Source organism: Podospora anserina, chromosome 2 (genome assembly GCF_000226545.1).
Source record: "Podospora anserina S mat+ genomic DNA chromosome 2, supercontig 2".
In the NCBI taxonomy this organism is placed as follows: Eukaryota; Fungi; Ascomycota; class Sordariomycetes; order Sordariales; family Podosporaceae; genus Podospora; species Podospora anserina.
In genome coordinates, this window is record NW_001914858.1 from 1570152 (window position 1) to 1584401 (window position 14250).

Sequence of the window (14250 nt, forward strand, 5' to 3'; positions counted from 1 at the left end):
AAGTTAGGGTCTAGCCGCTTCAACCGCTTCAGGTACCGGTGCCTCTACCTATCAAGACTCCCCACGTTGTTGCTCCCCTTGCTGGGCAGGGTCCAACCCCTTTGCAGCTCTCAACTCCAACGAAAAATTCACCGTTGCAACTGACGCAGCAGACAGAATTGCCGAATGGCATCATGTTCTTGCTGCAGGGCTTGCTAGATAGCAGCATTGAAGCCTGATGCGCTGTTGGGTACTGCGACAACTGGCCTTGAAGATGGATCTATACTATCCCAGTGCGGGGAAGCACAAGTCGAGGCTGGTCTCTCTCGCAACCTCACTGCGGCCGAGTCGGCGACAGTTCGCGGGATCGTGGGTCGGATGATGGTCTTCTGCGGCCGCTATTCGCGGCGACCTGCAGAGAGACACTGCACATGCAATATCCAGACCGTTTCTCGCTGCATTGGATTTCACCCCACAAATCGAACACTCTTCATGACTCCCACACATTCGACCACGGCGGCTATCAGCAAATCACCGACCCCTCATAGAGGACCTTTGCCCTTTTTTTGTGTGGTTAGACACCAGTGGGACACCTCGGGGTAGGGTTCTGGTTTGGCAGACCCGTCATCGATCATCATGATTGGAGGCTGAGCAGTTACACAGCAAGCGAATAGGAGAACACCACCAACCTCTTGACCGGGATATGGCAAGGCACTCCCGCTGCTGTCACTCGGTACCTTTGTTCGCCTCGAGTTAAGCCCGTGACTATCATCTACCGAGACCTGCTCCCAAGGCCCACCGAGTGCCTAGGGCCGGGTTTCGGTTTTCTTCTTAAGCTGGGCCAAGTCGGCCTGTGGCAAGTATTTTTTATTTTTGCTCCTTTTGGTCTTTGCATTGCGTCAAACTTCAACCTATACTGTATCACCCATCTCACCCCTCGTCTCTCATGGGACCTTATCGTCACCATGGGCTTCTTTACGCGCTCCAAGAAAGCGAAGAAGGACACCCCAAAGCCCCCATCTAAACATCAGTCCAGTCGAGCCTCTGGTCAACGCCAATTACCTCCCCCTCCTCCATCAGCAACACCGGCCTCACCACACTTGCAACATGGCCGGCCATACATTCCATCATCTCCTCAATTCCAGCCCGCTGGCTTGCTCCCTCCACCTTCTGGCTGGGAACCTTATCAGCTACCATACCCATCCCCTCCCATCATTGTGAATCAACATCACTATTATCTTGGTCCGCCACCGCCATTACCACCTCGCGACGACCATTCATCCCGATCTCAACCAAGTGGTAGTAATCACAAGCTCAACCTCGACTCGGCTGTCGATTTGGCAAAGAACCTCTGCCAAGAGGCTGGGATCACCAGGATGTTTGACAGTGCTCTTTCACAATCTCCATTATCTAGCTACGGGGCTGAGCTGGTTGACCAGAGCAATGCCCTCTTGAACCAAGTTTCCAACCAGTTCAATGATGTCTTGACCATGATTGATCGAGACCATTACTCGAGCCACGAAAAGGAGATTCTCGCTTGGCAGCCACAGCAACCACCTCAATCGCAGGAGCTTGTACGGGTTTCAGACTCCTCGCTGAGCGAGAAGAGCATGCACAAACCACCCAAAAGAAGTCACAAAAGGGATCACCCCAAGGGACAGACAACAGCGGCAGCAACAGTTGTCTCGGGAAGCATTTTCTCCAAGGTGGAACTGTATGCGAACTCGAGGCTGCCTATGAACCTGCAGCCTCTCAAGTTGTATGTCTCCTTTTTCGCTTTGGCCGTCAGATCCGCTATTAACACCACCGCAGATACATTCCCACCTACCCCTTACTATGCTTGGCAGCACAATACTCTGAACGTGTCTACGACAAGCCTGAGGGCGCCGAGAGCGATGCCCACGTCGATGCGGATTGGCGAGCTGGTACAAAAGCCATGGTCATCAAGTCAATGCCGATGGATTACATGAACACAATTGTCTTTTCCATTCGTGGTACGGCAACGTTTATGGATTGGACGGTCAATCTTAAGACCGATCCAGCGTCTCCATCTGGCTTTTTGGTACGCATCTGACTCGTCCTTTTGAGCAGTCTCGTAATTCTAACCTTTATCAGGATGACCCTCACAACCTTTGCCACTCCGGCTTCCTTTCGGTCGCTCGCAAGATGGTGATTCCTGTCGCCCGCCGCCTCCGGCAGCTGCTTGAGGAGGACCCAAACCGTGCTTCTTACTCGCTCTTGATCACGGGTCACAGCGCAGGAGGAGCTGTCGCTTCCCTCCTCTACATGCACATGTTGTCCACTTCCAAGGCGGCAGAGAGCGAGTTGAACATCGTCGCCGGGTTCTTCAAGCGCATTCACTGCATCACCTTTGGGACACCGCCGATCAGCCTTCGACCGCTCACCAAGCCCGAGGACTACGAGCGTCGCCCTCAGCTCAGAAAGAGCTTGTTTCTCAGCTTTGTCAACGAAGGTGACCCGGTGGCGAGAGCAGACACGGCCTATGTCAAGAGTTTATTGGAGCTTTTCGTTGCCCCTGCGCCGCCTGCCATCATCAGCTCGCGAGATGCTGCGAATAAGAAGGTCCGCACGAAAGAGAAGGCTCCCAGCAAGAGCTCGAAATCCTCTTCTGGTCCGATCTGGAAGGTGCCGCCCAACAGACTGAGCAGTGCCGGCCGAATTGTGGTGTTGAGGTCGGGGGATCCAAAAGCCAGGTCAAAGGGAAAGAAAAAGACGGTAGAGGAGCGCCTGAACGAGGGTGTGGTTGCTCAAATCACGTCTGATGAGCAACTACGGGGTGTAATCTGGGGTGATCCTGTCGCTCACGTCATGAGACTGTATGCTGGCAGGATCGAGACGCTTGCTGTCGGTGCTGTCACCGGGCGAGGATACTGATGATGAAAATATTCTGGATGGAGTTTTGGATTTGATTTCTCTGGGGATGATACCAAGGACGGGCGTTCCATTGGCTTTTTATTGCATGAGACATGAGACATGACAAGTACATACCAGAAAAAGGCACAAAACATCCCGATAACAGTTTGGGAAATGTTACGAGTATCTTTTTGTACTACAGACATCACTACACACTACTTGAAATATATCCCATACCATGTTACAACGTATTCTCGCTGTCACACACTCTGTACAATGATGGTCAGGGATATGTATGCCAACAATAAACCGGAGCCCCTGACAGTCATTGTGTGGGGGTGGGGCGGCACCGATGACGGCGCCGAGCGATGCGTGGCCCGATATGGAAACTCCGATAAGAATTTCTACCCCTCCGAGCCCCACCGTTAACACCGGCTCCGAGCCTCCGTTAGACTGGAATCATTTTATTTGTTGCCCGTAGAGGTACTCGCGATCTGGAGGAGAATCATCAAGGAAGGAGTAGCGACAGCCCTCATCTTATAGACAGTCAAGATGGATCTAGACCCAAAGATTCGTATGTTGATGCCAAATGGTTTCCTCAAACGACAACCCCCAAAGCTAATCACAGGTTACAGCGCAATACTCAACCGGCGACCCCAACTCCTTTGGTTGGCAAACCGGAAGAAGAAGATGGCCCATCATCATCGTCAGTAACCACCCCCTTTCTCTTCCAAAACATCCCCTCTGACTCCTCCCCGCCAGACCCAAGCCATAGACGACGCCTACCGCGCAGTAGCCCACTGCCCCGACCCCGAAAAGCAAACCGAAGGTAAGCGCATCGTCGAAGCGCTCACCAAACTTAAATACGAAGTCCAGCACGACCGCGCCCTCACCCCCCTCCCCGACGATGGCTATCCCGATATAGCCACCTACAACGCCGAGCTCGAACAGCTCAACTCCCCAACCTGGCTGAAATCCCCCTGGCTCTACACCGAATGCTACCTCTTCCGGCGCATTGCCACCTCCTTCGCCCTGTCCAGCCACTGGAAAAACTACGATGTATTCGCCCGCCAAAAAACCTCCACCTTCCGCTCCTCCCGCCCCGCCGTCCTCGAGCTCGCCGCCAGATACAAGGACTTGATGTCCCAGCTCCAAAACCACCCCGACCAGCCCCGCGAGGCGCAGGAGTTGCTCTTCGCCGAAATGGCCGAGATCTGCCTCTGGGGCAACGCCACTGACCTATCTCTGCTCACGTCCCTCACGTACGAAGACATCCAAGCCCTCCAAGGGAGCGAAGCCCGCAAGAAGGCAGAGGCCAACATCCTGGTCAACGACCTCCCGTCTTGCTTCGCCCACCTTCTCGAAGCGAAACAATCCGGCAAAAAAGAACGTCGGGTCGACATCGTCCTCGACAATGCTGGCTTTGAGCTGTTTGTTGATCTCGTCTTGGCTGGGTACCTCCTCTCTGCTGGATTGGCCACACATGTCGTCTTGCATCCAAAGTCAATCCCCTGGTTTGTCTCCGATGTTTTGCCGTCCGACTTTGCCGCTTTGTTAAACGCGCTGGCGGCGCCGAGGTGGTTTTACGAGACGCCCTCTGGGGAGGAGGAGCTACAGGGGAAGACGCCAGAGAAGTTATCTGACAAGGAGGTGGAGGAGTTGGGGTTCTTGTTCCAGGAGTGGAGCAGGTTCCATGCTGAGGGGCAGTTGGTCTTGAGGCCAAACAGAGTGTGGACCGGACCGGGTAGCTTCTGGAGACTGCCCAAGGAGGCGCCAGAGTTGGTGGAGGACTTGAAGGGGAGCGAGGTGGTGATTTTTAAGGGGGATTTGAACTATAGGAAGCTGGTTGGAGATGTGAGTTTCTCTTCATGTTTACTGTTTTCTTCTTTTGCGACCGATGCTAACAGAGACTGTGTAGGCTGCCTGGGATCCTACTACCCCTTTCACAGAAGCCATCGGTCCTCTTGGTCCTGGCTCTGGGCTCAACATCCTCGCTCTGAGAACGTGCAAGGCCGATGTCGTTGTTGGTCTTCCTCCCGGAAAAGACGAGGAGCTCAAGGCGCTCGAGGATGGCGGTGGTGACTCTGGAGCGCGCAAGTGGGCTTGGAACGGAAAGTGGGCTGTTGTCTCCTTCTCCAAGGGGTCATGAGCGGAGGATTTGTCACGGATCTGTCTGTTGATACAGGAAGCAAGGCACCGGTAGCATACTAGAAAGTCAAATTTTGGCAATAGATGAACTAGCTGGTTAACCAGATCGGTGTCCATACTGCGCTATGTATTTGGGGTGGGTGGTATGCTAATTAAGTAGCCGCTATACTTGACAATTTTATAGTATTCAGACGCTGGGACTGGAGCAACAATAATGATGTCGGCTCATGCCCGTCGGTGTTCCGTCCAATCATGCTGTGCTACCGACTCATGTTAGCGGCGGTGACACCCGACTACACTCGTTCCCAGCAACTCTTACCTAGTTCTTCCGTCCAAATTGTATTTTCCCTGAATAACCCGACATATTTGCAAATGCAACCTGGCGCTGATGCTGATGGGTACCATACCCGCACTTCCCAATGTTACCAGAACTCTTTAGCAGCAAAAAGAAAATAAATAAATAAATGCCCCATGTAACCCCGTACATATTAGTGTTTTCGTCATGGAAGGAGTCCGTACCCAAGCTCCGCACCGGGCCTCTATCCCGTTTCCAGTTGGTCTTCGACTGTACGTGACTTCGGAGACTTGGCCCTACTCGATGCTCCTGTCTGCTTCTCGCCCTCCTTGTCAACAGCATCGTCCTCTTGTTCCTCACAAGAGTCAAACTCCATCTCGGGGTCGGAAACTGTCGCCTGAGAGTCCACATATGTTTTCTCTTCTGACTCCGGTTCCATGTCTGCATCCTCTTCTGGTTCGTACCCTACAAGGCTTCTACCGTTGATGCCCCTCTGCGCCCTGATGACGCTGGCCCGGAGCTCGGCGTCTGTCGTTTCCTCTGGTTGTTTGTGTAGCCTCGGCGTCAACGTCCATCTCGTCCTCGCTGGAGCTGCCGTCTTTGTCCTCCCAACCGTCCTCGCTGTCATACAAGTCCAGATCAAACTCAGTATCGGTCATCAAATCCTCGGGGTACTCCTCCGGCAGAGTCTGGCTCGAACCGACATCAACGTCTTTAAGCCCCTCGCCAGAGCCATTCTTCCTCCAACACCCAGCCCCTTGATCATAAACCGGAATTGCTACCTATTTGTTAGCCTCTCCCATCGATCAGCAAACACCCCCACCCAAGTCAAACTTACTCCGCCCAAACCAAGTACACTTCGAACAAGGCAGATGCGCACAAGTCCTCCAATACATTGACACCGACCTTCTACTGCCCCTCTTTTCTTCCTTGCCCCTTTCCTCCGTCCCCCTCGGACCCAAACTCGGACCCAAACTCGCACCCCTCCTCCTAACTGACTCAAACCTCTGCCTCAGCACAACCTGCCTACAAAAAGTATCCCAATTCGGGCCCTTCTTACAAGAACAACACTTCCAGTACCTCCCCAACCTCTCATAATCCCTACATTCCTCCTTCGGACACTTCCAGTCCACATTCTGTATCTTCCCGCGTTTCTTGTACACCTTTTCCCCCTCCTTTGACTTGCGGCAGAATTTGCCCAGAGGTTTTTTGGTGGTCGGGTCGCGGGGGGCGAGAGGACAGAAAACTTTCAGCTTTCCGTGGTGGCCGCATTTTTTGTGGCGGTAGTAGACTTTGTGGCACATCTTGGGGGGTTTCTGGGCGGATACCTAGGCTCCGTGAGGTGTGGGAGAGTATTTGCATCTGTTGTTATGATTGTGTCGGTGTGGGGGTGGTCGTGAAAAAGCCGTTCTTCGTGGGGGGTTGGAAGGGTTGGCAGATGGGAAAAAGAAGAAAAAAGATGTGTTTGAATAAAGAACGAGGGAAGATAAGACACTGTCTTTGGCTTGTGTATCCTGCTTAGAAGAAACTGGGTAAGATTGCTGCTTCGGCCCAAGACAAAAATAGCACTGTATATGTTGAAATATCTACTATTCTTGGTGCAAGAGAAGATAGAGATACCTTTGAGAAATGTGATTGCAAAGAAGAAATTGAGTTCGCAGTTGGAAAGACAATCTCTGCTTTGGCACGCAAGTGAAACCCAATTCATTGCAGGAACCATCCTTCTGCTGCCCCAACAATGAGGGAAAGAGCGGCCCCGGATGAGGCACCCAGTATCCACCCTCATGGGCGCTAGGGAACGAAAAGTCGGGGTTGTCCCACGCCATTTCCATTCTACTATGGGGTGAATGGATGTTTGGGTCATTGACGCCATGGTCATAATACGTAGCCGCGGTCGAAGCCACCAACTGGTGGGGATAGGACGTTTTGCCTTGCTCACGTGGATGGATACGAGCGTTGGTTGTTTACTAGCATGGATACTGGTCACGAATTTAGCCCTTTTTCCCTTTTCTCAACGGTGGAGGCTGTTGCCACTTACATTTACAATTGTCTAGGCAAGAGAGAGAGATCATGGAACATGTCATGAGGGAGGAAGAACAGTTTGATGTCGACGACAAAACATGTCCAAGAGATACGATAATAAGATGAAAGAGAAAAGGAAAGGAAAGAAAAGAAAAGAATCATCTGAAAAACAAAGGGCCCTGGCCTGACACTGAAAAAGGGAGGCAACCAACTGGCCAGCATCTCCCTGGCCCAGGTCAAGCTTTGTTTGATCTTCCCGTCCTGCTCTTCCCCTTCACTCTCCAACCAGCTAAGCCATCAATGACATCAACATCATGAATCCAACCCCCGTCTCTCACAGACGGAATCTCGCCAAGCAGTGGCATACCTAGACCATGGTCTGATTTTCAAAAAGCCTCCTTCCTATCCTGATAAGATCCGCTTAAGCTTTCATGTCCGCCGCCGCAACACCAGGTGGGAGTCAAGGGAGTAGCGTGGTTGATAGTTCCTCCACCTCAACACCCCACCACGGGTCGCGTCCACATGTCTGTGTGAAGTGATGGCACAAAGCTGAGCCATGTTGTGCCACGGGACTTTTGGCAACCCCTCTTCTCCATACGGAATTCAACTGGCGCACGCCATCTGCCGCCTTCCCCGGCACATCAAAAAATCCATGGTAAATATCCCACCTGGAAGCCCACTGTCTCACAGGGATTGTGATATCCAGTCGGGTTTTTGCCTTCGGAGGAGGAGGTGGCTGGGTTGGGATTCGCTACACTTACGGAGTACTACTTTGTCGTTATCAATCAGTCACCCACAACATATGTTGTATGCAGTGTCGATCTCGATAGGGCCAGGGGTGCCCAGCAGCCGATCCCCCTTTAGTGCTGATCATGGATCTTGACGCGGGCTCTAGTCCCAAACCGGCAAAGTGTGAACCCCACAGAAGCACTGCTTCTGCATTTTCGAAGCACTGGCACTGGCAACCGGAGGTGGCTGTGTTGACTTGAAGCTTTATGCCTCCCCTCATCGTCAGCACCAACCCCAGCCTGCGAAGGAGCAATCGATGACGTTCATCAACATGATACTTTTTTCCCGCAAAGAGGCTCGAGACATTGACGCCTCACAGCCTCAGGAGCGCATGGTTTGGACCATGTCCCTGTCCCTGTCCAAATGGTCGCGACGAGACATCTTCTCCGCCTTTTGCCCGTCCATCGTACTTTGGTAAATAGTGGCGGTGCACAGCAGGCTCTGCTTCAAACAGGTCTGCACCTGAGCCTTTTTTGCTGCCGTCCCTGTGTCGCGTGTCGCATGTCGGATATCTTGCAGGTCTCAGTCGGGGGTTTGGGTTGGTAGGCATATCGAGATTTTTGGCATGCGGAGGCGGAGCTGTCTTGGAGCATGTGTCAACCCTAGTTCTCCTGAGCCTTGTGCGTGTGAGCAAAACAAGACGATAGAAACCAAATAATCGGATGCTCGGCGAAGTCCTCTTCAGCTGTGGGTAGCTTCGTGCGAGTATCGGGCCTGGGATTGTCGTTCAAAAATACCCGAGGCGGCGCAAGGTCCCGACCGTTCGGAGCTGTGTGCCGGAGCTGCGGAGCTATACCAGCTGCTTCTTGGAGCTATCGGGTCCGCGCCGAGACCAACTGCAACTCAACCCGGCGCCCTGATTGGAGCAACCCTTGTCTCAAGAGATCTCCCTCTGCCGATGACAAGCTTTTGTTCGCAAATCTGTAAATCGACGTTCCTGACAATACTTCACCCCGTGGACCAGCGCTTGTCTGTCTCAGCTTTGTGTCACGCTTGTCTCGAGCCCGCTTCCAGCACTGGCCACGTTTTCTGTACAACTCCGTCTACCACAATCCTCCATGAAGCCGGGACTCGTCTTTGCGCACGGGTGGCATAGGCGCCACGTGCGTTCACCGGCTGTAAGAAGCGTGCTGCTCGTGGTAGTTGATGACTTGGGGTTGAACAATGCCGTAGATGGCTGCCAATAATTGGGACCCAGACTGCTGACGCGACAGATTGGGCCCCTCATGGCGGCCATACTTCCTCGTTCTGTTTGGGGCATGTACACCGTCTTGACCTGTTGGTCACTTTCTGGGAATACTGTTCCACTTGTCAACTCCAATGGCGCGAGAGGTACTCAGCCTCACGGGGTAGGGCATCAAGACGGCAAACTCATGAGCAGTCAACGTCATCCTCACCTATCGATGCCTCCATCGAGAGTCCTATATAAGACGCAGGTCGTCCTCCCTGTCGAGGCCGATGTGATCTGCATCAGCATCACCAGCTTCCCAAGTCGCCTTTGTATCCTCACTCGCCTCCATCCGCATCGATCCTTCAAACAAACATCATCAACACATCCACCACGAGATCAACGGCGGCCCACCTAAAATTCCCACTTGGGGCTAGAACCAGTTCGACTCCGCTCATTACCAACCAACTCAGGGCTAGACTGAACTGTTGCCTTCTGAACCTCTCTTCTCTTTGAAGGCTTTGGTAAGATACTCTGTCAATAGAGATCTAGCGGCCGAGCTTTCTCCAAGTCGGTGGCGGACAACAAGAAACCATATTGACTGAGACCTTGTCTACAGCTTAGGCTCTTTTACTTCGAGTTCAACAAAACCCCCTGTGACAACGTGGATATTGACTGGCTGGGCCACCGGCTTCACTCAAGCCTTGAGACAATTGTGCAACCATCAACCACTTGGGTGCCAATTTAGCAACGAAGATCACAACTTCAGCGAAAACGCCATATCAAAACCGCCTCCGTATCCGCTGCACAGCAAACACAGTATCAGTTCGAATCTCCACACAATCTCGCCAACAGTCTCCGACTTGTCTCTCAATCCCACAAAGCCAACTTGGCTGACTGAAAGCTCCCTCTGGCGAACGCTGCTTTCCGAGACAATTGCCTGATATTCCCTTTCCCAGCAACAAGTCTCAACATTCTGAAACGGGTTTGAAAACGCACACCCGAGATCTCTGTCCAGTTAAACCACTCTCGGCTCCATTGACTTCAAAGGAAGTTCGGATACGAGATACCAAGTCAGCTCAGGACAGGCGCAGTAAAAACAGGCGCAATCCGTGTTTCGGCATCACCAAACGTGAAAAACCAGCAAACCACAAACAAGATGTGTACTTACTTCTATCTCCATCACCACCACATGCCACCCTGCACCCGCAACATCGACATGGTGGTACACTACAGCTTCTGCCCCAACTCCACCATCGACAGTGCAGGTGCTCAGCAGCCGTGCGACAGCCCGCATTTTGACAACACCCAGAGCGTCGACTACAACGATCCCTGCGCCTCCGGTGGATGTCTCGTTTCGGCCGACTGCACCTCGGGCGGCTGCCGTCTCGAGCAACTCAACGGCCGTTGGGTATGCTGCCAGTGCAACGGCCGCGGCAATGAGTATCGCTGGTGTCGCCACCGCATGCGCAGCAGCCCAGATACCTTTTGCTACCACGTTTGCTGTAGTGGGTGCAAGGCCGATAACAAGTCATCATCGTCGTCGAGTTCCAGCTCCAAACGCAAGGGTGCCAAGTAGGTCGGTGATAAAACTGAAGGACAGGGGCAAATTAGAACGTTGTCATGACGATATGAAAAGATGAAAAGATTTGGGTAGCCGAAGGATTTTGGAAGACTGGAAGGAGAGCAGAGGGGAAGCTCAGGTCAACCTTCACAACTCCGGATGAACCTCTGCGATAAACCCAAAGAGACCTCACCCGGCCCGACTTGACGGTGTCACCGCCGACACCTGTTTCTTCTTTCCGTCCCCTACCCGTTCTTGTTTCTGAAGACCGCTTGGGAGCGACAAATGGCGGCCGATGGAAATGTTGGGGCACGCGTGACGCGTGGAGGGCCCCGAACGAGGGGCCAATGTGAATGACCGATCATGAGATTTGGGCGCTAGGTTTTGACATGATTATTTTTCTTTTCTCTTGATGGATCTCGTATGAGCTGGCCGGCCAGTGTGGACTAACGGCAACTTGGCATCTGTAACCATCTCGGTGTTGTCGCGTGTTGATAGGCGAAGGTGCCCTAAACCCACCCACCCTTGAGACTTCAACCGGCCAGTGCTGTAGGGAACTTCTCAACACCCCTTCGGCAAGATTTGTGTATCTTTATCTTTCTTCGTGTAACAATAGCGGGCCGGATTTCCCCTTGAGGAAGGCCCAAGTTAGTGACTGCGATCAAGCGATGAGGCTTTTGGTGTTTCACAGATCCTGCTGGTATTCTCGCTCGCGTTGGTTGCCCGAACCGACAGGTGAAGCTGCTTGATTCGATGGAGAAGAGATAGATTGAAACCAGGAAAATTGCTTGGTCAGATCTGTTGACCCAACTGGTCAGTTCAATCCTCTAGTTCCATGCGGTATCCAAACGAGCTTCCGGTTTCTGCAGCCATGCTGCTGGCATCGAGGGTGGGTGGCCCGTTTGGAAGGCCACCCCCACCCTAATGACCACAGGTATTGACATCTTGCTTAAATATTGAATGATAATAGTGACTGATTAGTATGCCAAAAGGGCCGGCCGTCCTGGGTGACTTCTTTGCCATGGAGTCCTACACCCGGTCCAGAGGCATCAACACAACGCATAGACAAACGGGAGGCTACCAGAGAAGTCGTTCGGAATGAAAACCAGATTCAGTAACTTTGGAAGAAACGATACAATGACTAGTTTCGTTTCGAAGAACGCTATAAAGAAGATGGAGAGCGTCCACCGCTTGGTGGTTGAAATAACGAGGAGTATGGCGTGAGCGTCCTCTGATAAGCAAGCAGCAGCCCTGGTAAGAGAAGTTGACACCCCTGAAGCACTCTTTCGGTGCCTGGGATGCATTCTGTGGCCTCGAATATGGCACTAACGATCCAGGTCTCAAGCCGAATTCAAAAAGGAGCGATCCACAAGCCCCCTCCCCTCCCCAGCAGACACGACTCCAGACTCGACGACGTAGGGATCCGCGGCTGCGAAATGTGTCATCAGGTAGCCTATGCCTTGCCGTGTGAGCACGTCAAGACGCAGATAGTCTACTGTGCCAATGCAATCCTCGAAAATAGTGCCGATGAGGGTGAAGTCCAGGGCAGCTCTGCGGCCCGATCTTCCTCGTCATCCGCAAAGCCGAAACACAAGACAAAGCCAGTTTCTGAGCCCTCGAGGTCCGATAGGAAGAACCAAGGCTCGGGGTCGCCGAAAGCCATGTCGTACAAGCAACCCTGCGCCAACTTGACAATCCAGTCCTTGCCATACCCGATGCCGCCGTCTTTCGCAGAAAACCCCGACTTCTTCACGTCATCCCTGCCATCCCCCAACTGCCCACTGTCTGATTGCCCATTCGGAATGAAAGGTCGGTGTTGGACCTGTTGTTGGTGCGGGAAAGGCGAGAATAGAACTGGACGTTGTGGGTGCGTGATGCTTGTCGAGGGGAATATGTTGCGATGTGAACACTTGTGTTGTAACGAGTGTGAACCGACTAGCATAAGAGACAGTGTGTAGGACTGAGCAGGGAATCTGCATCAGGAAACCGGCGAGGCTTTCCTCATGTCTATGGATTCGTTGGATCGGGATAAAATGGTACGATGTGTGCATGGTAACGACAGCAGATTCCCTCCTTGCTTCCCAGCCGGCTTCTCATGAAATAGCAGGTGACCCATGTCTCTCGCGTCATGTATTCCAGTTCAGCCCGTTTTTTCCGAGGAGACGGGTATCGAGAGGGCGTCTTCCGACCTGGCCAGGGAAGGGTCTAGGGGATATTTGAAACAAACCCAACTGTTTGTAACGTTGCTTTCCTGCCAGATCCTTTCAGCCGTTGAAAAGCCTATGTGTTGAACATGTCAACGACTCAACCTTGACTTGACGCAATCGTGGTTCAAGCGTGACAGACATCCGGATTCCGATCGAACACCTTGCAGCTGATGGCTTCGTGAAAACTTGCAACCGGAAGATATTGCCCTCTCTGGCACAGATCAGATCAACGTGGCGCGCGGCCTCGGATCAGGCATGATGCACATGGACGATAGTCTCGTCTCATCACTTGCCCGCCATAAGCACTTCTCGAAGATCTAGGGACTTTGGTAAGCGTCTACGCTGCATGCGCGGAATCATGAAATCTCTCCGCTGCAAGACATGGCTGGTTGGGAGATGCCTCCCACGACGCTTCCCACCCACAATGTAACTGTGATGACGCTGCAGATAATGCCAGGCTGCCAATGACACAATCTAACAGGCTGACCGATGAGTTAAATTTCGATAAAGATCGGAAACAGGACGTGTGATGTTCACGCCTAGCTGCAACCATGCGCTATGCGTGTAATGTGCAGCTTGCACTATCCAGGGCATCCAGAAATTGGCCGGGGGGGGAGGGCAGTAACAGGCAGAGTGTGATCGATAACCCAGCTGGACCCCTATGAATTCTCGATGACCAAGGTTGTGCGAAAAATGAAGAACTGCGTTGAAATCTCGAAGAGATCGAACCTTTGACCCCATATTCGGAATGCAATGGCAAAGTGCCTGGCAACGTACAATCGATTACCGGGAGCCTGGTCGTTGGGTCAGATCGGGCAGCCGGGGGCAGGGGTTTCAGCAAACACTGTGCAACGGTAGACGTTGGTTGTTGTTCTGATTGGTTGGTAGCCCTGTACGAAGAAAGCAAGGCGAAGCGCCGCAACCTCACATCTCCGAAGACAGGCCCGAGACGAAATAGAACGCTACAGGCTGGACAGATCACGGATGATTGTCAGGCTCCCTGTGGGTGAATTCGTATCGGGAATGGGAGTTCTGAAGGTAATTCGAGGAGACAGCTGGCCACCACACAGTCTTCTTTTCTTTTTTCCAGAACAAGGAGGGTGTCATGCTCACGATCGCGACACCCTCATGAGGCGTCAGGACTTTCAAAGCCAGATCGTGGTGGCGGTCTCGCAGTGCAGAATCATTTGTATGACTGGAAGTC

General features: G+C 52.7%; 3 protein-coding genes across 3 annotated transcripts; all 3 read left to right on the forward strand.

The window, feature by feature from the left end:
• Positions 1-944: 944 nt before the first annotated feature.
• Positions 945-2874, forward strand: PODANS_2_4150 (uncharacterized protein; the record flags this gene model as incomplete). The annotated part of the gene is made up of 3 exons (XM_001911131.1): positions 945-1763; positions 1856-2041; positions 2095-2874. 3 exons carry the CDS (start codon positions 945-947, stop codon positions 2872-2874), a joined length of 1785 nt encoding a protein of 594 aa, XP_001911166.1.
• Positions 2875-3405: 531 nt separating this feature from the next.
• PODANS_2_4160 (uncharacterized protein) lies at positions 3406-5002 on the forward strand (the record flags this gene model as incomplete). Its single annotated transcript, XM_001911132.1, has 4 exons — positions 3406-3427; positions 3489-3559; positions 3616-4707; positions 4772-5002. 4 exons carry the CDS (start codon positions 3406-3408, stop codon positions 5000-5002), a joined length of 1416 nt encoding a protein of 471 aa, XP_001911167.1.
• A 5432-nt stretch (positions 5003-10434) lies between these two features.
• PODANS_2_4170 (uncharacterized protein) lies at positions 10435-10854 on the forward strand (the record flags this gene model as incomplete). The annotated part of the gene is made up of 1 exon (XM_001911133.1): positions 10435-10854. One exon carries the CDS (start codon positions 10435-10437, stop codon positions 10852-10854), a length of 420 nt encoding a protein of 139 aa, XP_001911168.1.
• Positions 10855-14250: the final 3396 nt, after the last annotated feature.